General features: G+C 39.2%; 1 protein-coding gene across 1 annotated transcript in view; it reads left to right on the top strand.

The window, feature by feature from the left end:
- The first annotated feature begins 13110 nt into the window (after nt 1–13110).
- FBLN7 (fibulin 7) overlaps nt 13111–26567 on the top strand; it is a 70802-nt gene continuing 57345 nt past the window's right edge. The window contains exon 1 of the mRNA XM_072634675.1: nt 13111–13279. Within this exon, the coding sequence (XP_072490776.1) occupies nt 13205–13279 (75 nt within the window). The 5' untranslated portion in view covers nt 13111–13204. The remainder of the gene's footprint in view (nt 13280–26567) is intronic.

Below are 26567 nucleotides of genomic sequence, written 5' to 3'. Positions count from 1 at the left end.
AGAATTTGTTTAGCACTTAATCTCTGTCAGGCACTGTTACCTCCTGTTACAGGAGGTACAAAGACAAAAATGAATAGTACCTTCCTCAAAGAATTTATGTTCTGTTGGAGGGAGACCACAGGCAACACATATACACACACACACACACACACACACACACACACATACACATACACACATATACCACCTATAATTTCATTGGTGCGGAAAACTCCCTCTACCAATGTATGTTGACACCTTTTGTAACTTAGACACTTGATTCCAAGAGAAGTTGTGTCTGACTCTTCGTGACCCCATTTAGGAATTTTTTGGCAAAGATATTAGATTGGTTTGCCATTTCCTTTTCTTTTTCATTTTATAGATGAGAAAACTGAAGCAAACAAGACTAAATGACATAACTCATAAGTATCTGAGGCTGAATATGAACTCAGAGATGAGCCATTTGACTCCAGACCTAACACTTTATCCACTGCACCACCCAGCTGCCCCATTGTTATACATGCATATATACAATATACGTATATACATATGTATATTGTTATGTTATACATAGACATATACAATACATGCATACATTGTACATATGTACGTACGTACATATATGTGTGTCTCCAGCACAGCAGCTAATAAGGTACTATTAAGCTAAGAAAACAAGGGCTGGTGGCTCTCATGACCTTTGTTAATTGCTGTCTTTCACCTGCTCTTATTAGTCCTGGAGTGGCCTGTTCCTTCAATGGAAGGGAACTAGGTTCTAGGTGCTTTAGTTCCATTTCCATCTCAGATTTCTGAGGAACAATTTTCTTGTTGGCTCCCGTATAAGGGGTGCTCCTAAGCAGGGGTTACAGAGGAGGTGTACAGTGTATAAACATGAATCAGGTATGGAACAGGAAATTTTATTTCCATATTGAAAGGGAATGCTAAACATTAAAGAATGACAATTATAATCATGATTGCAATCAATTGAGAGGCATAATACTCTAACTGGGATATTTGCAAGCAGCTTCGTTGTGAAAGTTGCTAAGAATCTGTTTTACATTTTACCTCTAAACAGCACAGTCTGATTATCACCAAGTGGGCTACTTCTTTCTGTTGTCTCTCTTTCCCAGTAGGAGATTCTTCTTTCCACTGGCCTTCTGCTGCTGTTTCTGTGGAAACTGCCCTGGTAGCCAGTACCCCCGTGGCTTTGGGGCCAGGAAAGGGGAAGGTGTCAGCTACTTTTTGAAATCTCACCAGGCTCTATACCAAAGGGAAAAAAAATGCAAATGGGGCAGCTCCATCCCAGAAATAAGCTTGTCTAGGAATCCATGAGCTCATGACTTGTGGCCCACTGGGGAGAAGGGATACCTCCATGACCCTTTAGAGCTGTGAGAGCTGTCCTAACATTTTGAAGCACTCAGGGAGAAGAGGCCTGAGGAGTAGAGGTCATCCCTTTAAGATGTCTTCAGAGTTCTGACTCAGCAGCCAGTTAAGAGTCATGGCCCACAGAAAGTAATCAGAGGATATCTGCACCTGCTCCAAAACAGAAAAACGCCCACCTACACCATGTCCCCAAGGATGCAAAACATATATACGGATTTTATAAAGTGAGGGAAAGAAGGCCTCTTTGGCTGAATCATACAGTAAATGAAGAGAGAAATGTATAATTACCCTAGAGCCATATTTCAACATAATATACCTCTAATTTTTTGGGGCATAATTTTATATGATTCTGCATAAATAATTTAAGTAGTTCTGATGCATCGAAAGTTGGTTTCAATATTTTATAAGCAAGTAACATTTCTCTGGGGCAGCTAGAGTCAGGACAGCCTGAATTCAAATTCCACCTAAGACACTAGGTGTGTGACCCGGACATGTCATTTAACCCTGTTTGCCTCAGTTTTCTCATTTGTAAAATGAGCTGGAGAAAGAAATGGCAAATAACTCCAGTATCTTTGCCAAGAAATGCCTAGATGGGTTCAGGAATAGGCAGACACAACTGGAAACAACTAAACAATAACAACAAAAAACATCACTCATTCATCATTTTAATGGTAGAGAAATAGAGCACTAGATGTGAAGTCTGAGGACATACATTCAAAGCATCACTACCATGTTACACACACAATCTTTTTTTCATGAGAACCATTACCTCTCCATTTTTGTATTTGTGAAGGTTTTTTAAAGTCAAATATAGGGTTCTCCATTTATCTCTATTCAATGTCATCATAATAGATTTGTCTGAGCATTCTGGCTTATCAATGTACTATTGGAAGCTGAGTCATCCAGTATGTTACATTATCCTTCCCTGCTTTGTTTCATTTGCAAAGTTGATAAAATTTGTGATCTGTGCCCTCATCCAAATCATATAATTGTATACTGTCATCAATCCAATGAACATTTATTATGGACCTATAATATGCTAGGCACTATCCTACGTGGTAGGGATACAAAGACAAAAAAAAGAAATAGTTCTTACCCTCAAGGAGCTTACCTTCTATTGGAAACATACACCAGGCTCACAGATAAGTTAGAATGTGACAAGGCAAAGGAGAGACCTGGACAAAATGCTCTAGGAAAATCTGAGCAGGCAGAGAACCCTTCCAACTGAAGCAGAGGAAGGGGAATCAAGAAAGGCTTCTGGGAGGAAGTGGCATCCAAGTTGACTTTTTTTTAGTTAAGCTTTTTAATTCAAGGTTACAAAAAATATTTAGGTAAACAGATCAAAGCCCATGTAATCTTTGAACTCCTTGGATTTCTTTTTTCTTTCCTCTTTTTCCTTCTCCTCAGCTGGAGCAGCAGGGCTAGCAGAAGCAGTACCTTCAGCAAGGGCAGCATCACCAGTTGCTGGGGTAGGTCCACCAACTCCTGCATTGCAGAGGAGACCTCCAGTGTTTACATTGGACAGGGCCTTTGCAAATAATCCAGGCCAGAAGTGGTTCAACATTAACACCTGCTGCTTTAATGAGGGCACTAATTTGAATGCCAGAGGGAGGAGAAGTGTATTTCAAGCATGCAAGAAGGCTTGTATTTTTTCAGTCTTATTGTCTTAATTATTGTGTTCTCTAATAATTTCACATGCATTAATTTTATATTCCCAGTTTGACTGTCAGTGGTATCTAGAGCACTGCTAAGCACCTGACAGGTGCTTAAACAATCCTTGGATAGTTAATTTATTAGTTGCTAAGTCAGTGGAGTAGACAGAGCCCTCCAAAGGATTTATCTTCATTTAGGGTAAGCTGAGCCTGTTTCCTCTCAGAACAGAAACTCTTCTGCTACTTGCCAGAGTCCTAGCTTTTTTTAAAACAAAATAATGCTTCACATTTATTAGAGAAATTCAAATAACTCTGAGGTACCATCTCATACCTAACTGGCTAACATGAAAGAAAAAGAAAGAGATAAATTCTGGAGAGCATGTGGAAAAATAGGTACACTCATGCCCTGCTGGTAAAATTATGACCTGGTCCAACCATTCTGGAGAACAGTGTGGAACTTTGCCAAAGGATTATAAAGCTACGCATATGCCTTGACTCAGCAATACCATTATTAGTTCTGTATCCCAAGGAGATCAAAGTAAAGGGAAAAGGATCTAGATGCACAAAAATATTTATAGTAGTTCTTTTTGCGGTGGCAAAGAATTGGAAATTGAGGGGATGCCCATCAACTGGGGAATAAGTGAACAAGTTATGGTATATGATTGTGATGGAATATTATTGTGTGATAAGAAGTGATGAGCAGGATGGTTTCAAAAAAACCTAGGAAGATTTATATGAACTGATGCCAAGTGAAGTAAGCAGAACCAGAAGAACATTGTAGATAGTAACAGCAATATTGTAAGGATGATCAACTATGAAAAACTTGTCTATTCTCAGCAGTACAATGATCAAAAACAATTCCAAAGGACTTATGATGAAAAATGCTATCTACCTCCAGAGAGAAAACTGATGAACTCTGAATGAAAGTTGAAACATACTTTTAAAATGTTCTTTTCTTCTTTTGTATGTATTTTCTTTTGCAATATGACTAATATGGGAATATGTTTTGCATGACTTCACATGTATAATTGATATCATGCTGCTTGCCTTCCCAAGGGGTAAGGAAGGAGTGAGGTAGGGAGAGAATTTGGAACTTAAAATTTTTTTAAAAAGAGTTAGAAATAAATAATTAAAAGTATTTCAATTTCCTCAGCTGGAAAATGAAGAAGTGGGTCTGTGTCATCTCAAAAATCCCTTCTAGCTCTAAAGTTCCATGATTTTCCTTTATATATCCCTGGCCCCTCTTGCCATTCTGCCTTAGAGATGCACCAAGTAAGCAAAGAGAAACCAATCTTTCCATGGGATGCTAGGAAAATATGGGAACATTTTACATTAGGAGGTAGTAAATTCTTTTTCATACAACATTTTCAAGTAGAAAAGTAGAGGGTGTAATGGAAAGGGCACTGAACTTTGCGGCAGAGACAGCTGGGTTCACATTCTGTTCTACCAGTTGTGTGACCTAAGACAGGTCATTTAGTCTCTATTGTCTTCAATTTACTCAGCTCTACACACAGGTTGAACTCATTATATAACAATAACTGGTATTTACATAGCATTAAAGTTTACAAAGAAATTTAAATATATTATATCATTTGTTTCTGTTAGGTAGGTACTACAAGTGTCATCCCCATTTTGTAAATGAAGAAACTGAAGTCTAGAGAGGTTAGATGACTTACTTTCCATGGTCATGCATCTGGTAGTTGTCACAAGCAGAATCTGAACCCAGGTCTTCCTAACTCTAAGTCTATGTTACATTACCATCAGGTTCCCTACAGCACTGAATCTTTGGTTCTAAGGAATTGGGTGATCATTTTTCAGGATGTCCAAGAAGGGAATCTTATTCATGAATGGGTTAGACTAGAAGGTTTCTAAACTTCCTTTTAACTCTGAGATTCCCTGGGTGTAGAGATTTTTGGAGTCTGGGCTAACAACATTCTCAACTCATGAAAGATGAACTACAAAAAATAAAATTGATTAAAAAGAACATGACAATTAGAGCCTCATAATGAATTATATCACACACAACTCCATGGAATGTTTTTTTTTCTTTAGGATGATATGATTTGAAACCATATAGAAAGGTATTGATTAGAAATATTTTAAAGCAATGTCAGATTCTGTTTTAACCAGGATTCTGCTTTGTTCTGTTTCCTTTACATTTTTAGAAAGCACTTGGAATAACAAATCACTAAAATAGTGGTTCAATGGGCAGAATTTTTAAAAACAATATATTGTGATTAAAAAAGTATGGAATTTGGAGCTCATGAAATAATTAAAGGATGAAAAAAGAACCTACTGTAAGGCTCTGTAATGTTATACTACGTTGCTCCAGGATTTCAATACTTCAATGGATCTATGATCTCATCAATAAGGGTACTTCCTTCGGCACAAAACAAACCCCTTTCATACTTTCGTATACTGGATCATGAATATGCTGGAGCCAGAGTGAATGGGCTTGTGACACTTCTCAGGCATCAAAAATTATTTGTTGTTTTTTTTTTTTCTCAAAAACTGTAGAAGCTGTAAAATGTGTGACCATACAGTATAACAAGGAGAACATTTGTCTTGAAAAGATTTCAGCAGGATGCAAGTGAGCAATACAATTGTTCTAAAGTATTTTCTTTAGTGATTGAGGCATTTTATATATTAATTTTTTTTACCAATTTAGAATATCTCTCTGGTCAAAGGAAGGGATTTGGGATGGCATGCCAAAGATAATAGAGCCCAGACTCTGATTTTTTAAAAATTACATAATACCTTACTCACTACAGGGACACAATATGTATTTGTTGGTTGATTTTTTTTAGTTTACCATCATTTACCATTAAATTCATTGCAGCAGGGCTGTGATATAGTGGAAAGAGTGCTGGATTAGGCTTTAGTTTTAGCTCTACCTGTAGTCTATATGACTCTGGCCAAGTCACCCCATCCATAAATCAGCAAGACATGGCAGTTGCCAAGAAAGCTAAGGATTTTCTAGACTGCATTAATAATAGCTCAGATTTATAGAGTATTTACTATGTACCAGGGATGGGGCCACATACTTTATAAATATTATTTCATTTGATCCTCACAACTACCCTGAGAGGTTGATACTATTATTATCCCTATTTTACAGGGGAAACTGAGGCAAACAGAGGTTAAGTGACTTGCCCAGGGTCACACAGCTAGTAAGTGTCAGAGGTCAAATTTGAACTCAGGTCTTCCTGACTCTAAGCCCAGCACTTTATCAATTACACCACCTTGCTGCCCCTATGTTAAAAGGAGGCTGCATTCAGGATTAGGGAGGGGATGGTACCCTGAGCACAGTATACCTAGAATCCAGCACTTAGCTCTGGGCACCATTCTGAAGGGATGAAAACAACTATAGAGCATATCCAGGAGAAAGTGATCAAGAGGAGAGGGAGACTGGAGAACACATCACATGAGGATCAGCTGAAGGAACTGGGATGTTAAGCCTGCAGAAGAAAAGACTTAAAGGAGATATTATTATAGTTATCTTTAAGCATTTGAAAGATTGTAATGTGGAACAGTTATGTGGATAGAACACTGGGTTTGGAATCGGGAAGTCTCCTTTTCCTGAGTTCAAATCTGGCCTCGGATAATTACTAGCTGTGTGGCCCTGGGTAAGTTACTTGACCCTGTTTGCCTCAGTTCCTCCTCTGGAGAGGGAAATGGCAAACAACTCCAGTATCATTGTAAAGAAAACCCCAAATGGGGTCACAAAGAGTTAGACATAACTAAAACAACTGAACAACATGTGGAATGGGGATTCAACTTGTTTGGCTTGACCTCAAAATGCTTGTAATTAGGCATAATGAGTGGGAATTACAGAGGCAAGATTTTTGTAATGAACAATGGTAGCTATCCAGAAGCAAAACATGCCTCCTTAACTTTATGGTTTTTTCCCTCACTAGACATCTTCAAGAAAAGGCAGGGATGTTGTGTGTATGTTTGCTTATGTGCGTGTGTGTGTGGGGGAAGGTGGGGTTGTGTAGGCACAGGTTAGACCAAGTGACCTTCAACCAACTCCTAGAGCATGGTATTCTTTGGACTTTTGTTTTCTAATCTATAAAATGAAAGAGCCAGACTAAATAATGACCAAAAGGATGGAGTAGGTGAGGGAGGAGGATGACCAGAGCACCAGTGTCTACCGCATTGACTGGAAATGAGATGAGACGAGACTATGATCTGAGGATGAGTGGCTTGTCTCTCACTGTTTTTTGAGGTTTTTCATTTATTTGTTTAATTATTCATTCATTCATTTATTTATTGTTGATCAAAATTATTTTAAAACAAAATCTGGCTTGACATTTCCTGTTCTTGGCTAGTAATTATCTTGTTCAAAGAGATAATGAATTTAAAAATATAAGTAGAAGATCACAGGACAATTCCTTTAATGTATGTGTCAGCCTGTCTTGTGCAGTTATAGTTTACTTTATGAAATAAATTATATAGAAGCAAACATTAGCTGAAGAGAAAAATTAGGAAATACATAAATAGTTTAATTTATGCTTCTGTTGTAAGATGATTCATACTATCTTGAAAACAAAATTCGGAAAAAGAAGTGAACCTAATCTGTAAAAGAGGCAAGATGGTGTGGTGTAAAATATGGAGAATTGGGCACCAGGAGATTAGTTCTAGTTTTGATTTTGTCACTAATTAGTTGTTACCCAGAGCTCTCATCTCACAGTTAATAACCTTCATAATTCTTCTTCCCTGGCATAAGCATTTACTGGTGTTAGGTCTTTTTAGCCAGTGCCTAACACAGTGCCTGGCAGATAGTAGGTCCTTAATAGTTGTTGATTAATTGATTAACCATAGCATTTTACTCAACATTTATTGACTTCTTCCTCTTCCAAGATACTTTCCCCTCCCTGGTTTTCGTTACACTACTCTCTCTTAGGTCTCCTGCCCATCTGGCTGCTTCCTCTCAAGTCTCAATACCCTCTATTGCAGCTCTTTTCTGTTCTTCCCTTGCACATCATTTCATCTTCAATGCTTCTGCCCCTGTGCAAGCTGTCTCCAAAGTTTTCAACCTCCTCACAGAATCGCTAGGTTCCTTCAGGGTTCAGGTTAGGTCTCACCCTATAGGAAGCTTAATCAAATTTCCCTAGTCCGTAGTGCACCTCCCCCTGGAAATTATTTCCTATTTACTTTCCATAGATTTTTAAATTTACTTTTTTATGTACATATTGCCTTCCCCTTTTCACTTGAATATAAATTGTTGGAGAGCATTTGTATCCTTAGTACCTAATGCGCATTGTAGACACAATGAATGACTGCTGAGTGAATGAGTTCTATTTTCTGAGGATGTTGAATTAGAACAGTTTGTTTTCATTCTAAAAAAAAATTTAAGACTATGCTTTTTGACTTTCAGTATAAAATTGACTGAAAATGTTTCTAAGAAAAGGTGTTTTGGGATCAAGTAGAATGACATACTTAAACATGTAGAGTATCTTTTAAAATCTCATATTAAATGGAAATATTTTACATGTTTGTACATGTATAAACTATATTAGATTGCTTACCATCTCAGGGAGAGATAGGGAAGGAGAGGGAGGGAGTCATAGAATTTGGATTCAAAACTTTAAAAAAAATTTAAAATTATTTTAACGTAATTGGGAAAACCAAAATTTTATTTTTTATATATAAAAATCTCATATTAAAAATATTCTTTGGGTAAATTATGAATAATCAATCAATATAAATACAGTTTTGTTTACCTCAATAACTGAAGAATGTGATGGAAAAACAAGGAAAATAAAAGAATAAAAAAAGAAAACATCTAGCCTGGTAGCTTTTGCGCATAGTAAGAACTCAGGAAATATTTGTTAAATGGATGAATATTTTACTAAACTCTTTCTACTTCTACTAAATCCTAGGTCCCCATGTCTGACATTTGACTGTAAGTTCATAGATAAGGTCCTTGGAGTTAGAGTTGGAAAGGACCTTGGACCCCTCATTTTACAATTGAGGAAATAGACTTAGAGAGAAAAGGCTTGTCCAGCAACACAGCTAGTAAGTAGTACAAACAGGACTTGAACTCAGTAGTTTGGATTAAATGAACAAAAGAATGAATGAATTTTTTGTTCTTGTTTAGTCATGTCCAACTCTTAGTGACCCCTTTTGGTGGCAAAATCAAAAGAGCAGAGAGCTGACAGGTTATCTAGTTTTCCTAAATATAAGTAATAATAATAATAATAATAATAATAATAATAATAATAATAGCTGACATTTAAATTGTGCTGTGAAGTTTGTGAAGAGAATCAGCTGCATTATCTTATTTGAGTGGTTGGCCATGTCCTTCTCCAGGTCATTTTACACATGAGGAACTGAGGCAAACAGGGTTAACTGAGTTCCCTAGGGTCACATAGCCAATAAGTGCTTGAGGCCAGATTTGGACCCATAAAGAGGAGTCTTCCTGACTCTAGGCCTGGTGCTTTATTCACTGTACTATCTAGCTATCTTATCAGAGGCTATATTTGGTCACACAGCTTATAAGTGTCTGAGATCAGATTTGAACTCATGAACATGATTCCAAGCCCAGTGCTCTATCCTCTGAGGCAAATTAAAAAAAAAAAAAAGCATTTATTAAGTGCTTATTGTGTGTAAAGAACTATGTTAAGTATCAGGAAAGTATATAGAAAAACATGACAGTCTCATAGGCCATCTCCCACCTCCAAGTAGCTCTGTAGGCCATCCCCTTACTTGGATTGTGCTTAAGAAGCTCACATGCTAATGAGGGAGACAACAAATCTGAGTGTTTTTAGTTGCAAGTCAAATGGAAAACTCTCATCGTTAAGGTACAACAGGAAAATGTATAGTGATGTATCTTCTCTACAGTCATTTCCATTGATATGATCATATCTGTTTCTGATACTGAGCCATTTAACAGTGCCAAGACCTTTAGAGGTAAGAACTTGGACATCACTAGACCAACCTGCCTCTCAAAGATCTGGACAATAGAGGCCTTGGTATAACCAATATTCATATAGCATTCTTTCTCTATGGAGCATCATCATGTTGCTCTCAAATTCTTGAATTAGCAAATACCCACCAAATAATTATAATGGCTGACATTTATATTGTGCTATGAAGTTTGTAAAGAGAATCACCTGCACTCTCTTATTTGACCTTCCCAACAACTCTATGAAGTTGATGATATTGGTATAATTATCTTTATTTTAATGATAAGGAAGCTAAAACTCAGAAGAGTGAGATGAATTACCCATGGCCACACAACTGGCAGATGTCAGAGGTCAGACTTCAGGCTAGGTATCTTCTGGCTCCAGATCCAGTATGCTTTCCACCAGTCATGTTGCCTCATAAAAAAATGAATATTTTTCTTCCCTGCCCCCCTCATAACTTTCTTCTGACTCTTTAAATTTGGAATCATTGGGGCTGGAGATAAAAGAGACTTGAAAGCTAATCTTGAATCATCCTCTCATATTATAGATGAGGAAACTAAATCTTAGATTGGGAAGGAATTGTCCAAAGTCACAATTGGCAGAGAGCTGACAGGTTATCTAGTTTTCCTAATTCCCAATGTAGTTCTCTCCACTATATTCTGCTTGACATTGTCATTTTTATTTAGGAATTTACATACATATGGGAATATATACATATACATATGTAGGAATATATATACACTTATATACAGGAATATAGGTACATATACATATGTACGAATATGTATACATGTGCCTTGTACACAGATATCTATATATCTATGTCTATCATCTATTCACATCTGTATCTCTGGGGTAGATGGGGTGTTCAGGGGAGATTAGTACCTCTGGTGGGAGGGCAGCCTTTTCAGGGCTGCTCATCCACCTTTGGTGTCCACCTTCCACCTACCTCTCCCTTGAGGTTCCAAAAAGCTATAATATGTTTAGCAGCCACACCCTAGTAAACCATCTTAGCAGATGGTCTAAACCAGATTGAGGGTAATTGACAGACCCCAGACCTGTTAGTGAGTTAGGGGGATGTCTACCCCCAAGCACATGAAGACTTCTTCCTGTGGAATGGGTGGATAAGAACAAATTGTTCCAACAGCCTTGAAGGCAGCTGAAGTAGGCATTGTAGAGTGTTTGAGCTTCATCAGACGTCAAAGACAACAAGGTCATTCGCTACATATCTGCTACTGCTGGGTCATCTTGGCTTTTGTCTTGCCTTTGGACTTTGAGGAGTCTGGAAGAGACAGTGAGGCTGATACTTTGTGCAGCTCTGCCTCACTTAAATCCAATTCACATGCCAGTCAAGACATCGTCCTGTGATGTCATTGGTCCTCTTTGAAAACAATGGACAATCAGCAACCTACATCTATATCCATCTATCTTTCTATTTACCCTTCTAACTCTATCTATCATCTATCTATCTATCTATCTATCTATCTATCTATCTATCTATCTATCTATCTATCTATCTATCTATCTATCATCTATCATCTATCTATCTATATTTTGTTGTCTTTTTGTCCTGGGTGCCAACACTGCTTCTAATATTCCAATGGATCTAGGATCTCCTTAATGAGGGTTCTTCTTCCCTTACATTGTGCTTATTTATGTGTGTCATATCCTCTCCAATAGAATGTGAGCTCTTTGAGATCAGGGTCTACTTCATTTTTGTATTTCTAACCCTGGTATTGATTTCTACAGGTAGTGATGGCTTTACAAATTGAGTTGAAGTTTGATTATTCACCAGATCCTTCTTACTAAAAAGGGAAAGTGATTTTCTGGATGATCCTTAGCTAAGTAAATCCCTGTTTCTTCCAGGTTTGATTACATCGTTCTAATTTAAAAGGGCACTGCTTTAAAAGCCATACATGCCCATTCCTAATTCTCATAACTTCTTGAGCACTGACAATACTCTCTATTAATCACTCTACGAAAAGGATCCTAGCCAGGTGCTTTTGGAAAATATCTATCTCAGTGAAAGAATGCTATATTTCCAAAGAAAGATAGAGTGAAAGAGAAGCTTTTAACATCCTTCACTCTAGGAAGGACCTGACCATCCCAGAAAAATCACTGTCTGTTTGGGGTTTTTTTCAGAATCAGTAGAAAATGACATTCCTCTGCTTTCCTTATTAACAAACACAATTGTGCCCTACAGTCCAAACTGCCCTGTACATCTGCAATCACTTACTCTTTCTTCAGGTTGTCATTGTCTTTAGAATAGCCCTTCAATTATGAAATCAATGCCAGGGCTCGAGGCCACAAAGTTTGGATTCAGTCAAAGGGCTGCACTTGAGGACCTAGAGGGCCACATGTGGCCTCAAGGTCACAGGTTTCCCACCTCTCCAAGACCACACTGACAGCTCAAAAACCCCTATGAAATCAATGCCGGGGCTTGGAGCTTTACAGAACTTCAGTTATTTAACCTTTTCTCTCCAGTGCTAATGATCAACTCTTCAGTCATCATCATGGTTCTTTCTATATCCCCAAAGAAATCACCAACTGGCATGACTTTAACAGCCAAGAAGGACATGTATCCCGTTCTCCCCTGAGAGATTTCTATCATCTCTTTTTATCAGAGGCCTAAAGAATGCACTGGTTACTCTCAGAGGCATTCTCTGCAGGAGTAGCCCTTCTCTTTTGGAAGAGACAAAGAGGGAAGGAGCAATTCAGCTTCCTTTGAAGCCAGTGCAGGCTGCAATAAGGTCCCATTTGCACCTCCCCCCAATCCAGGAAAGGGCCTGGGGACTCAGCCAGCAATTTGGCAGGCAGAGACACATGCTGGTGCTGTCCTCTCCACCCCTTCTTCCCCCCTGGATTACAACTAGAGAACTGGCCTAGGTTTTGCTGGGTATTTGAGTGGGAGGGATGGAATCAGAGCCAAACCAAGCCACTTAGGTGTTAGCTCATAAGACCTCAGAGCAGCAGCAGCAGCAGCAGCAGCAGCTGCCGCCGCCACAGCCTCTGCATCTGGGACAGCAGCAGCACCAGCAGCACCAGCAGCACCACAGAACTGGGTGTACAGAAGGGGACTTGTAAGAGCAGGAGCAACCTGATGCCTCCCAGCCTTCAACGTCATTAGCAAGCAGTTTGACTTCTCAAAGGCGTCCCAAGCCAGCACACCACTGGATTCTAATCGTTGTCAGGGCTTGTCACACTTCTAAGATAATCTTGAGGGAGGGTAGGGGAAAAAAGAAGTGTTTTTCCTCCCTGAAAAGAAACTCACAAATTAGCAAGATGATTTCAGGATCTCAGTGTGCCTTGTTTTTTCTCTTGTCCTTCATTGCCTGTCAAGGATCCCCCGCATCTCAGGTAAGGTAGTTTTCCATGGATTGTACCACTGGAGGATTTCATGGCTGAGAGTCTGGTGTCCACCTGCCTTTCACAGGTGGAAGATGCTAGCTCCAGATGCATAAGCCCCTGGGCTTTTTTCACAGTTCCATATTGGTGCTTTGGTTGGGGGCTGAGGGGATGGGGCAAGCTATAAAAATAATCTATTAGAGTGTTTCTTTACAAAAGTTTATTTTATTAGATTTTTCAAAAATATGTCTGATTCTCATTTGGCACATAGGTCTTGCCTAAAGGTGGGTAGAACTATTTGCCAACTATTAACCAATCAACTCTATGAAGAAAGTGACTTGGAAAATGCTCTCACAAGCATAGAAAAATGCCTACAGATATGATGATTTCTTGGAGATTTATAATTCATTGTCCTTTACAAGGTTTCATCAGAAATCCTGTCCTCTTGTTAAATTTGAAATACTCTCTATCCTGGACAGATGCTTGTTTCCTACTGAAAATACTATCATGAATACTTTTTCCTCCTCTTGTGAGGGTAAGTTTGGTAGAGTGGATGGAGAACTGGTCTCGAACAAGGTCATGAAGATCTGTGTTCAAATCCCCCTTCTGATATTTATTGGCTATATGACCCTGGGTAAATCACTTAAATTCCCAGTGCCTTAAGCAAATTTCTAAGGCTATAAATTGCAGAGGAAGTGTTGACCTGTACTGATAGAAGGTATTTTCCAATGGAGGTAATCCCTATACCAAGGAAAACAAATTTAGTTCCTATTACCTCCCCAAAATAACATCTCGTCTCTGTGTATCACATCCAGAAGGATCAGAGAGAGGTGACTAACATTTTCTATGGGGCCATTTGGAATTTAGGTTTGGATTTTATTTCACATAGAGAAAAGGACAATTTGCCTTTTTTGATTTTCCAATCTGGCTGCTTTTGATCATTGAAATAATTCCAAATGATTATGCCATATTTAAAAAAGAAAAGTTTCTTCTTCTTCTCCTCCTCCTCCTTCTTTTTCTCCTTCTCCTTCTCCTCCTCCTCCTCCTTCTCTTTCTTCTTCTTCTTTTCCTCCTCCTCCTCCTTCTTCTCCTCTTCCTCCTTTTCTTCCTCTCCTTCTTCTTTCCTTCTCCTTCTCCTCCTCCTCCTCCTTCTCTTTCTTCTTCTTCTTTTCCTCCTCCTCCTCCTTCTTTTCCTCTCCTTCTCCTTCTTCTTCTTCTTCTTCTTCTTCATCTTCTTCTTCTTCTCCTTCTTCTTCTTCTTCTTCTTCTTCTTCTTCTTCTTCTCCTCCTCCTCCTCCTCCTCCTCTTTCTTCTTCTTCTTCTTCTTCTTCTTCTTCTTCTTCTTCTTCTTTTTCTCCTCCTCCTCCTTCTCTTCTTGTTCCTTCTGGTTGTTGTTCTTCTTCTGACTCTTGGTCTGATGGTGCACAGTCGGGTTCACAGATTGGGATAAGATTGGAACTTCCTTGTGTGCACCTGAGCTGTCAACTACAGGGATAGGAGGAAGGAAAGTTAGGACAGTTTTCAGGAACTAAAGAGTTTTGCATGATGGACTTCAGTGAACTTGGGAGACTGGTGGCTATTGCTGCACAAATGTGTTGGTTATAATACTAGGGATATTAGTGTCTCATCTGTCATTACTCTGGCAACATTTTCTATGTATTGGACTGGATCTCTGCAGTAAGTGATCTGCTGGCCAAGACTAAGTACATTGTTTTGACAGATACATCAACATCTTTGAAACATTTAGGGACGATGAGTGCTAAAAGAGGGGCAGGTGACTAAAATCACTGTTGTTCCCAAGGAATTACTCAATAGGATCATAGAATTTCAGAGTTGGAAAGGACCTCAGTGGTCTGACCTGTGACCTCATTTAGTTCATTTAATCTCTCTGAGCTCTCTCATTTTTCAGGAAGCAAAAAAGTCAAGTCAGCAAGCATTTATTAAATGTCGACTTTGTGCCAGGCACTACAAAGAAAACTAGTATAATTGGGAAAAAATGTCTTGGAGCAGCACCTAGGACTTGGACCCAGGGTAATTGGTTCTAGAGCTAATCCTAGCTCTGGTACTTACTAGTCATATGGCCCAGGGTAAGTCACTTCTCATCTATAAGAGAATGATAGCATATGCACTATCTATCTCAAGGAGTTATATGTGGAAAGTACTTTGGAAATGCTGGAGAAATGTGAGTCATTATTAGATGAAAAAGGAGAAGTTAACCAGACTTTACTACTTGGCTCTAGATTCTAGGCACACTTTATCAGATCATACTGGCAAGGTGTTCTGAGAAACTCCCAGAGAATCCTGGTTTCCTGCCCCAGATTATGGGAAGGATGAGAAGAGATCCAGAAAGGATCAGTCTTCAAGTGGTTATTTATTTAACCCAATAGAAGTAAACTCCTTGAGGACAAAGGCTTGATTTGTTTTTGTCTTTGAGAAGTGGGGGTATAGAGGCTAGAGAACCAGCCTTGCAGCCAAGAAGACCTAGTTTCAAGTCTGTTCTCTAACATGTACTGGTCATGTGACCCTGGCATAAGACATTTAACCCCTCAATGCTCTAGGTGCCTCTCGTGTTGTAGAAAAATTACTGACCTGCATTGATAGAGAGAGTTCTATCCCCTAGGAATTTTCTAGATTAATTAAATCATAGTTACAGGCCTTAATCCGTCTTCATACTCAGTGTGTGGCACATAGTAAGTATTTAATAAATGCTTATTGATTAAATTCCTATAATTAATGGAGTATATAGGGGGCATAAGAGAAGCAAAAGGTTTCTGCAGTGGTCTTAAACCATTCTCACTGAAGAACATTGGGTAATTATATAGTGAGTGGGTGAGGGAGGAAGAGAAGGATGACTGTCAGTCTTGATGGCAGCAATCTGCATAATTAATTTTATATTGTTTAATGTTATATTGTTATTTATTTGCCATGAATTATAGACATGACAATTAAGTCATCTCTTAGAGTTAAATGCATCTAATAAAAATGAAGAGTGTTGCGAGATGGCTAGGAGGATCTTTTCTTTCTTGTAGGAGAGTTTTATTGGTTGGGATGGGGTCTAGTGTGAGGTTAAGGAAAAGGAAAGATAATTGATTTAAAAAAAGACTGGAAAATTCCACTCTCCTCCTCCTGTCTCCACCATCCTTTTCCAATTGTGTTTCAATTTGAAAGAATTTTCAGGTTGGCCTGGATCAGGGCAAAGTTTAATAATTAAATTGTAGAGATGCTGATGGTTTGGAAAAGTGATTTCAAAAAGGTTGAAGTGATTTGTCTTTGTGTTAGCACTAGGATTTCAACTCAGTGCTTCCAAACTAGATAGCATTTCACCAAGCTATTCTCCACTGCTCTGTGGGTAACCTGCGATTTTTATTCTTATTCTTAAGAGATTATGATATTTCATTTTTTGCAGCCATACAACATCACTGGGAAAATATTGATATTAGAAAATATGAATTTTTGCACAAGGTGGCAGCTTGGGATTGTAGAAGGCCTTGTGGAAATTCTTAAATGCAACTTAGTGTGCTCTCTTCCTCCCATTCCATTTTGGGACTAGATCATTGTCTGACTACAGGAACCATTCAATATATATGCATCAATAGATTAACTCAATGAATTGGCAAATGATTACAATAGCTTGCTAAGCACTTTACAAATGTCTTGTTTGAGCCTCAAAACAACCCTGGGAAGTAGACGCTATTATTACTCCTATTTTATGGATGAGGAAACTGAGGTAAATAGGAGTTAAGTGACTTGCCCAAGATCACACAGCTAGCAAATGTCTGAAACTGAATGTGTACTCAGGTCTTCCTAAGTCCAGGCTCAGTGCTCTATCCACTGTGTCACCTAGCCAACATTTAGTTGTTCACATACATGTCATAGTCTGGACAACAGGTGCTACTCATCCATTTGCTTTTTCCTCTGTGAATGGTTAGGCTGTCTTTTTTTGAGTGACCATAGATTTAATTGAGGAGGCTGGTGATTTTATGGGGTTTGATGGACAGTGAACTTTCTCACCAATAAGAGATACCTTGCTTGTTTATGGTCTACACAAAAAAATGTTCCACGCCAATGAAAAAACACCTTTCGTGAGCATCTGTCTCCCTGTCCTGTGCTTGGTATTGACAGCCAAAGAATCACTGAACAAAGTTATTATACCAGCAGCTGCTTATCTCAAAGAATCTGAAATGATCATAATGAGTGCGCATGGAATCAGGACCACAGGTCTGCCTTATTTTGTCATGTTTCAAGAGAGCCGGGAATCACTATGATGCCTGTGACTAGACCAAATATTGTTAACATGAAGAAACTATAGGAAAATGTATGTGTTCTCTTAGGAAAGGAAACTATCCTCAAAAGTGGGACAAGAGGAAGCACCTACTCAGTTTTCAATACTTGTTCCTACATTATACTTTGGTCACTGTCCCTCTATCCTTATTTTCATCGGTTTCCTCACTTTTTACCTCCTTCTTCCAGAATTTTCTGCACCTCCTCATCCCCATCCATCTTTCAACTTTCAATCATTGCCAATCTGTTCTTCATCTCTCTGTCCCACTTATAAAGATATAAGTTGACCAGTTGTACTCCATTTGGTTGAGGCACTTGACTGTGAGATTTACTTGTCTGCCCTGGTCTAATTCTCCCCATGAGCACACAAGTAATAACATCCTTAAGTGAAACCAGGTAAATGCAGAAGACTGAATAGTTTCTTTAACACATGGGCAACATCCTGTTGAAGGATAACCCTCAAAGCTACATCTTGTGCTGTTAAGTTAAATGCTTTTGTTTTTTTTTAACAAAGACTAAACAGATTGGGATCTTATATTCATTTCACTTTTCAGTTGTTTGACTGTAAAAATGTGCTGTCTATTAGAATTACCTGCCCCTACGTTCCTTTCTCAAACTTTTATCAATGATTTGTTCAATATATGTATAGAACAGTCATATTTTGTCAAATGAGAAAATAGGTCACTGATGTCTTTATGAACAATTTTAAAGATTATTGATACTTTCTATGATTTTTTCAGTCATTTGGTAAGGTTCTTCCTTTGGAAATTTTGAGATCTGTATCTCATTAGTACTTTAAAAATTGTATCAGTTCCTGGAGAATTTCTTCTGTTTACATTTGATCTGACCCAGTTGCTCATCTTTACTTCATCTAAGTTGTGGAAAACAGATTGTTATAAAAACATTACTTTTTTAAAAATGTATTTGTTATTTTTCTTTTTCATCTCTAAGTGCTCTTGGAATGATCTGGCTTAGCTGAATTTCATGCTAAAATTTATATAAACTAATTTCTGACCCTATTGCCCCATTGATTCTCTGACTTGTGAGTTGATACTCCTCATAATCCTCTCTTGAAATATTTCACAAGTGTGTTTACTTTCTAAAGTTGTTTGCTGTCTCTTTTTTTTTGCTTGAAAAGAGCAAGTGTTTGCTAATTCAAGTAATTTCTGATATATTTTTGCCTCTTTATGGTGGCAATTGCCTTACATTGGCTGAACTGTAGGAAACACAGAAACAATTGTCTTTTGCTTTATTCATTTCTAATTATTCAGCGCTGGTAGCTTGCTTTCCTCAAGCTATAGTAAAAATAGTTTGTGCCTTTGAGATGACTTTGGGGCTGATGGGAAGAGGGATATAGAAAGGAAGAATGTAATGAATTTTGTGAATTTAATATTCTGAAGGAGATATTCCCAGTGGTTCCCAATTGGTATTAGCAACAAATTACCTAAGGGAGCAACTGTGGGAAATTTCCTCAGAAGCTTTCTGTTTGGGGGCTGATGAGTTTTTTCCATAACAATAGTGACAAGTGGAAATAATAACTAAAATCACTTTTCTTTTTGTTCAGATTGAGAAGTTGCTTTTATTAGGGAACTGAGATTGATTGTCTTTGTAGAACTTCCTAAAGTCTTCTGTTGCTCACTCTCTACCACTTGTGCCTGTGTATTCCTCATCTCAGAGCTGTGACTGGGAATTGTTGCACTTGGGTCGAGGAGGAGGATGGTTCCAGAGTGGGAGCGTGGGTTGGGGGCCAGGGTTGTGGGGAAGGCAAGGCAAGTAGGAAATGTGCCCCAGTTAGGTTTTGTCAACACTCTGTTATGGCTTTCTCATCTTTATCTCAATCCTATTTTTCATAGCACCAGCTAAAAGAAAAAGCTGCTGAGTGTTAAGAAGGGGGAAGAGACAAATGTCGTTAAATAAGTAATCCAAGGGATCCTTTCTATTCCAGTCCTTTTGAGTCACTGTTTCATAGCCAATGGGGAAAGTCACCAATGAATCAGGGTGAGAGAACTGAAGCAGAGGCTGATTTAGAGTCAGGGATCTAGGTTGCCGTTGAGGGCTTTTTTGATTTTTTTGTTAGTTTGGAGACAATCAGGGTTAACAGACTTGTCCAAGGTCACAGAGCTAGTAAATGTCTGAGACCAGATTTTAGCTTCCTCCTCTCTCCCAAGCTAGTGCTCTATCCACTTCACCACCTAGCTGTCCAACTGTTGAGGACTGTTAAAGTCTAGGAGGAGATATTTCAGTGGCTTTCAGTACCTTGGGCAAATAAGCAAGTCCCAGAGTTTTCTACCTATTGAATTGCGGGACAAACTTTTAGATTCTAACTTATGAGGTGAATACTCATCATAATAGCTTACATTAGGTTGTACTCTATAGGATATGAAGTGAACCTGGCATATCTATTGATTATTATTGCTTTTGAAAATAGATTTTATTTATATCTTTTATTTTTACATTACCTATGTTTTCCCCATTTGCTTCCCCCCCGCCTTATAACAAATCACCAAAAATAAAAAAAAAAAAGAGGAAGAGAAAACAGGAAGGACTCACTTTAATTGGTAACACCTTAGGATGAAGGAGTTTATCAGATGACTTTCCTTTGTAATTTAAGAGGAAATCGGGTAACGTCAGAACACTGAAGATACGTGTATGGAAGACTGAAATGGGGGTAGGAGGAAGCAAAGAATTGTAGGCTAAAAATTTGCCTCATTTACAATTTTGCTTAGGTTCAACCTCCCACCTTTCTGGATCTCTTCTTTTCCAGCTCTCTGAATATTTTGAGGTTATATTCAAGGGGTTATGCTTGCTGAACCACCCTGGCATTTTTCCTTTTCTGCCAGGTCAGAGTAGCAAATTGGGTGCTTTCCACCTTGATAACAAAATGATCATTTAATGTTCCATTTGTTTGAACTTCTTCAGCCCTCTTTAGATTAGGGGAAATTTTTGGTGATGGATTGAAAGACAGAGATAGAGACAGAGACAGAGTGAGACAGGGAGACAGACAAGGAGAGAGAGAGAAAGAGAGAGAGAGAGAGAGAGAGAGAGAAGGAGAGCATTTATTAAGCACCTAGTATGTACTAGGCACTGTGCAAAGGAGTAGGGATACAAATACAAGCATAAAAAGGTCATCTGACATGCTCACACATTACAAGAGGGGCCTGTGAGGTGGAAGTAAGAGGTGGAAAGGTCTGGAGAATGAGGGAAGCTAAAAAGATCAAGTGAAGTTAAATAATTTGCCCAAGGTCCCCTTGGTGGTACAGAGCAGAGCTGGGATGTGAACCAAATTCCATATTCTTTCTACCACACCACTAGGCTTGTCAAGGGGACACACAGCTCAGTCCTCAGAGAGCCTCTTTCTAGAACCTGTCCTCGCCCTTAATCATCAAGCTCAATCCTGATTGTTTTGCATCAGTCTCTTGTCCTAGCTGTTGCATGGTAGGATCTGGATGAAGATCCTCTGAGCAAAACTTAGTCCTCTAACAAAGAGCTTTCTATAGAAAAAATTACACTGAAGGAACTAGAAATCTTTGCCTTCTGGCAGGGTCTACACTCCTCACCTCACAGCAGGTGCTGTGGGCCATAACGGAGATTTTTTCTAATGAAAACTTACCAAAGTGGCAGAGATGCAATTAAAATCTTAAAAAAAAGCCAAAAAGGCCCTCTTGCAATGGGAGAGAATTTCTTGGCTTAGGACCAGGATTCTGTAACCCGTATAAGCAGGTCTTGAAAACCAGGTATTTGAAAACAAACAAGTTGGTTGGTTGTTGTCCTTCGTTCTTGAAGAGGACCAAAATGATATCACCATGATAAAATGAAGCTTTATTATGTATGGCTGTGGCTGATCAGACTTGGAATGCTCTACCACAGCTTGGGCACAGATAGTCCATGTGAACATTTGGGGTGGTTACTCCAAATTTGCACATCCTACGTTTCCTTTGTGCTGTTTCAATTCTACTTTTATTTCAGTGGGCATGCCACGCTGGGCAGTCCTGTGCCAGTGTCTCCCATGTCAAACATTCAAATTCAAAGTTCTTGAGAGAGACCTTAAGAGTGTCTTTGTATTGCTTCTTCTGGCCACCATGGGATCACCTGCTCCATGCGAGCTCTCCATAAAATAGTCTTTTTGGCAAGCGTATATTTTGCATTTGAATAACGTGGTCAGCCCATTGGAGTTGTGTTTTCTGAAGCATAGTTTGAAACAAGAACCTCGGTGTCTGGTACCTTATCCTGCCAGGTGATCCTCAGAATCTTCCTCAGACAGTTCAAATGGAAGCAATTCGGTTTCCTGGTATGGCACTGGTAGACTGTCCATATTTCGCAGGCATACAACAATGAGATCAGCACAACAGCTCTGCAGACCTTCAGTTTGGTAGTCAATCTAATACCTCTTCTCTCCCAAACTTTTCTTTGGCACCTCCCAAACACTGAGCTGGCTCTGGCCATGGGTCAACCTCATTGTCAATGTGTACATCTCTGCAAAGTACACTGCCAAGGTAAGTGAACTTATCCACAGCATCCAAAACTTCTCCATTTGTTGTAACCCATGGTTCCACGTATAGATGGTGTGATGGTGGCTGATGGAGCACCTGTGTTTTCTTGGTGTTAATTATTAGGTCAAAATTAGCACAGGCAGCAGAGAACTGATCCATACTTTGTTGCATCTCAGCTTCAGAGGCTGCATTGAGTACACAATCATCTGCAAACAGAAAATCATGCACCAACACTCCCTCCATTTTGGTACAAGTTCATGAAGAAGGGGGGAATATTTGGGTTGATGTATCTTGTTAGCAACTGATAGCCATGAGTCAGAGAACACTAGAGGAAGGAAGAAGTGGGGGTGCCCTGGGCATCTGTTCACCAAATGGAGGAAGAAGTGTGGGGGTTCCCCCTTTACTCAGCAGAACACCTCTTCTGCAGGGGTCCAACTGCCATCATGGCTTTTGCCCAGACTCACCCAGGGCTCCTGGGATCAGCAACAGCATCATTAAGGTGCTAGTAATCAACACTGGCCATAGGGTGTTCTAGGATTCCTTCCCCCTGCCAATTCCTTGTGCCAGAATTTCCAATTATGGCACTGATGCCCAGTGCCCTCATTCTCTTTACTAGCATGATAAATGTATACGAATCATTACTACTAATGTCTGGAATAGGCACAATGCCACCCAGGCAGTTAAGTGTGGATAGAGTACTGGTCCTGGAGTCATGAAGACCTGAACTCAAATCTAGCCTCAGACACTTACTAGCCATACGACCCTGGGCAAGTCACTTAATCCCTGTCTTCTTCATCAATAAAATAGGGATAATAATGGCACCTAATTCCTGGGTCTTTGTAAGGATCAAATGAGATTTGTAAAGCACTTAGCACAGTGCATGGAAACAGGCATGTGTGTGTATGTGTATTGCAATGGGAGGCAGGAGTGGACGGGGGGTGGTGGTGGTGATGGGGGGTGGTGGTGGAGACTGGACTTGCATGTTCCCCTGAAATGCCTGAAATTCCAGGCTAGTAAACCCCTTGGATGAGGGTGAAGGGACTGGAAATTCTACAGCTAGGAGAGAAAGACCCCAGCTCAATGTGGAGGCAGCTAGATGTCATGGAGAGGGGGTGGTGAAGTACAGGGTCCTGGAACAGGCCTAACAACAAGAAATATCAGCAAAGCCCTGGTCACTTGTCTCCCCATTGGATACATGGAAAAACTAAAAACTTTCACAACTGAATAAATGAGATAGTGCTTAAAGGCATGTGACATACTTTATATGTGTTATTTACATGCCTAAATTAATCATTATCTTTAACTCCAAACCTACACCTCTCCCCAGCTGCCTTATTTCTGTCCAGGAAACCCCCCTCCTTCTACTTCACCCATGCTGACAAGGTCACCCCATATATCTGAGCAGTGGCCAGATCTTTTTGTTTGACTTTCCTGTCCATGTCTGTCCATATCTCCTCTCCACTTCCACAGGCGCCATGCTGCTTCATCATCTCTCACCTGGATTACTGCAATAACCTTTTAACAACTTCCAGATTCAAGTATCTACCCTTCAATCCAGTCTCCACACAGCTGCTCAAGGAACTTTCTTAAAATACAGCTCTGGTGCCATCCTCAATAAATCCCCGTGGCTCCTCAGCACTAGGATTAAATAGAAATTCCTCTGATTGATATTTTAACTCTTCACACCTGGTCCCAATCTATCTCTCCAGCTTTATTCTACATTACTCCCCTTCACCAAATCGATGGTCCAACCAAACTGACCATCTTACTTTTCCTCATGCATGGCATTGTCCCTCTTGCCTCTTGTACAGAATGTCTGGGATGTTCTCATTTCAATTTCTTTGCATCCCTAGATTTCTTTGGGTTTAACTCAAGAGCCATCTATTGCTAAGGTTTCCTCCAAATCTCCCCTCCCTGAAATTACCATGTATCTATTAATCTACGTTTTCTCCTCTGACAGGATATAAGTTCCAACAGGGTAGGAACTGTCTCACTCTTGTATGTGTTCTCAGCAGCCACCTCATATATCTATTTGTTTTTCCTTTAGTTTCTTGTAGCTGTCTATGGTCCTTGGCACACAGTAGGTACTTAATACATCACTGTTGATTATCTCATTTGAGTCTCACTATAGCTCTTTGAGATAATTACTAATATCCCCTTTTTATGCATTAGGACTGAGGCTCATAGATGCGAAGTAACCTTAATTTTAGTCAGAAGTGAGATTTGAACCCAGGTCATCTTGACATCTAGGACTAGAACCCTAGCCTCCATACTGCCTCTCCCAAAGTCACTCAGAAATTCAACAAAGATGAGAAGTTGAAATCTGTGCTTGTTGCTAAGGCGTTTCGTGATTACAGTTACTTCCAGGACTTAATCAGTCACAGATGATCCATAAGACCCCCCACCTACCCACTGAGGTCTGGAGAATGTGACTCTGTTCACTTGAGCCATCATATCAATGTCTTAAGAAATTAATTATATTATGATAAGTTACTTACATAATATTCCATCAAAGGAAAAAACATAGCATCATCAAGCTATCTTGAGAGAAGTTATCTAGCCCATCCTCCCATCCTTCTAAAGCATCGCTGACAGAGTAATTCATTGGACTTCCAGGATCACTAAATCAATCTCCCAGAAGTGGAAGGCTTAATGAAAACCATATATCAGTTCCCCCAAACCAAGCCAATAAGAACTCTGAACCCCTCTCCCATTTGATCCGTTGCCCCATTTCCTTCCAGTCCTTTGGCCTGACTCTTTCTATGACTTCTTTCTAACCATCTGTATTTCCAAGTACAACTTCATGAAGATAGTGAATCATACATATTTGGATGCTAGAGAAGAGAAAGGTTATTTGTTCTTATTCTTTCCAACAAGGGAGAGATTTACCTTATATCAACTCTATCCTGAAAATTGTATAATTTCTCTTTTTGTTGTTCAAATATTTCTGGCAAGATCTGTCCTTTAGAAACAGCTGTTGTCATTCATATCCCAGTTATGATCTGGTTCTTGTCTTTGTTTTTTCCAAATTCTTACTCAAATTCTGACCATGTTCTGATCTTTGGTGTTGAGTTGTGGCAAACAAATAATACTCTCTGCTAATGTAGAAAGACAAGATTAAAAAGAAGCTAATAAAGCTGTTTGCAGGGTGGAGTGATCACGCCCAGGTGCTAGTGAGGAGAACATCTTAGAGCAGTTTGAAGAAAAACCAGACTTTAACTTAATCCTTCTAAACTGCATTTGAAATTAAGACACCACCATGATTAAAAATCGTACATAACTCTCCATCACCGACAGAACGAAATCCTTAGCTCAGCCAGCAAGTCTTTCCATGATCTATTTTCAGTTTTATCTTTTGTTATGCCATTCCATGCACCTTACAATCTATATTTCTCCCATTTCTCCCAATATATCCTGTGCTTTTACCACCATGAGCAAATTTCAGAGGGCTCAGATTGGCAGGATTCCTTGGTGTAGAATTCTTCAGGGGAAGCCGGAGACAAAAGGTTGGTAAGCTGGGGAGAGGATGAAAATCTGAAAGCACAAAGAGGAATAATTCCATTGGGCAGGAAATAAGGGTGTTATCTAAAGAGGTTGATGTGGATGCACAGGGAACCCACTGATCAGCTTAGATTTTTAAAAGATGTGCTGGAGATAGAAGCAAAGATGGGTAATGGAGGAAGTCTACAAAGTATTCTTACCATCTTCTGAGAAGAGCATCAGAAACAGCAAAGTTCAGGATCAGATGAGGTTAGAAAGGAAAGTGAAGGATTAAAAAAAGGGAAAAGGAAGAGGATGGATAAAGGAAAAGACAGAACTAGGAGTAGATGGGGTGGAAATGCTTCAAGACTGACAGAAGACAGAGATACTCTACATAATTTTTTTTTACATTCATCTCCTCTGCCAAGAAGAGAAATATTAAAAGTTGGATAGGACAAATAAAATATGGTTAGTTGGGATTCAGTCAGTCAAGGAGCATTTATTAAGCACTCACTGTATGCCAGGTATTCTGCTAAGTATTGGAAACACAAAGACAGGCAAAAACATGATCTGACCTCAATGAACTTTACATATTAATGGATTTGAAACCAAAGATAAGTAGTGGGATTATAGGAGGTAAACAAGCTGCCCTGGGTGCTTCTGAGTTGGATGAACTCCATCCCAGGGCACTAAAAGAAGCAACCAATGTGACTGCAGAGCCTTTTGAAAGATCATGGCAAAATGGGGCAGCACCCCAAAATTAGAGGACAAACGATATTCTAATTTTCTTTTTTGTAATAACTAACATCTATATAGGGCTTTAAAGTTTTCAAAGCACTGTGCCACATGGGAGGTAGGGAATGCATCTACTGCTGTTCCCACCTTACTGATAAATGAAAGCAACACATGGTTTTTGTTGAGATTAAAGTAGTTCACACATTCTTGTTCTAGGTTTGGTAAATGAGGGTTTGTTTCATTTTAGCATAATGCTGGGCACACAGTAGGTGTTTAACAAATGTTTGTTGCCTGATTTGTTCACATGAATCTAA

The sequence above is a fragment of the Notamacropus eugenii genome, chromosome 1, assembly GCF_028372415.1.
Source record: "Notamacropus eugenii isolate mMacEug1 chromosome 1, mMacEug1.pri_v2, whole genome shotgun sequence".
NCBI lineage: Eukaryota > Metazoa > Chordata > Mammalia > Diprotodontia > Macropodidae > Notamacropus > Notamacropus eugenii.
Note: the sequence above shows the minus strand (reverse complement) of the source record. Positions and strands in the feature narration are given on the sequence as shown.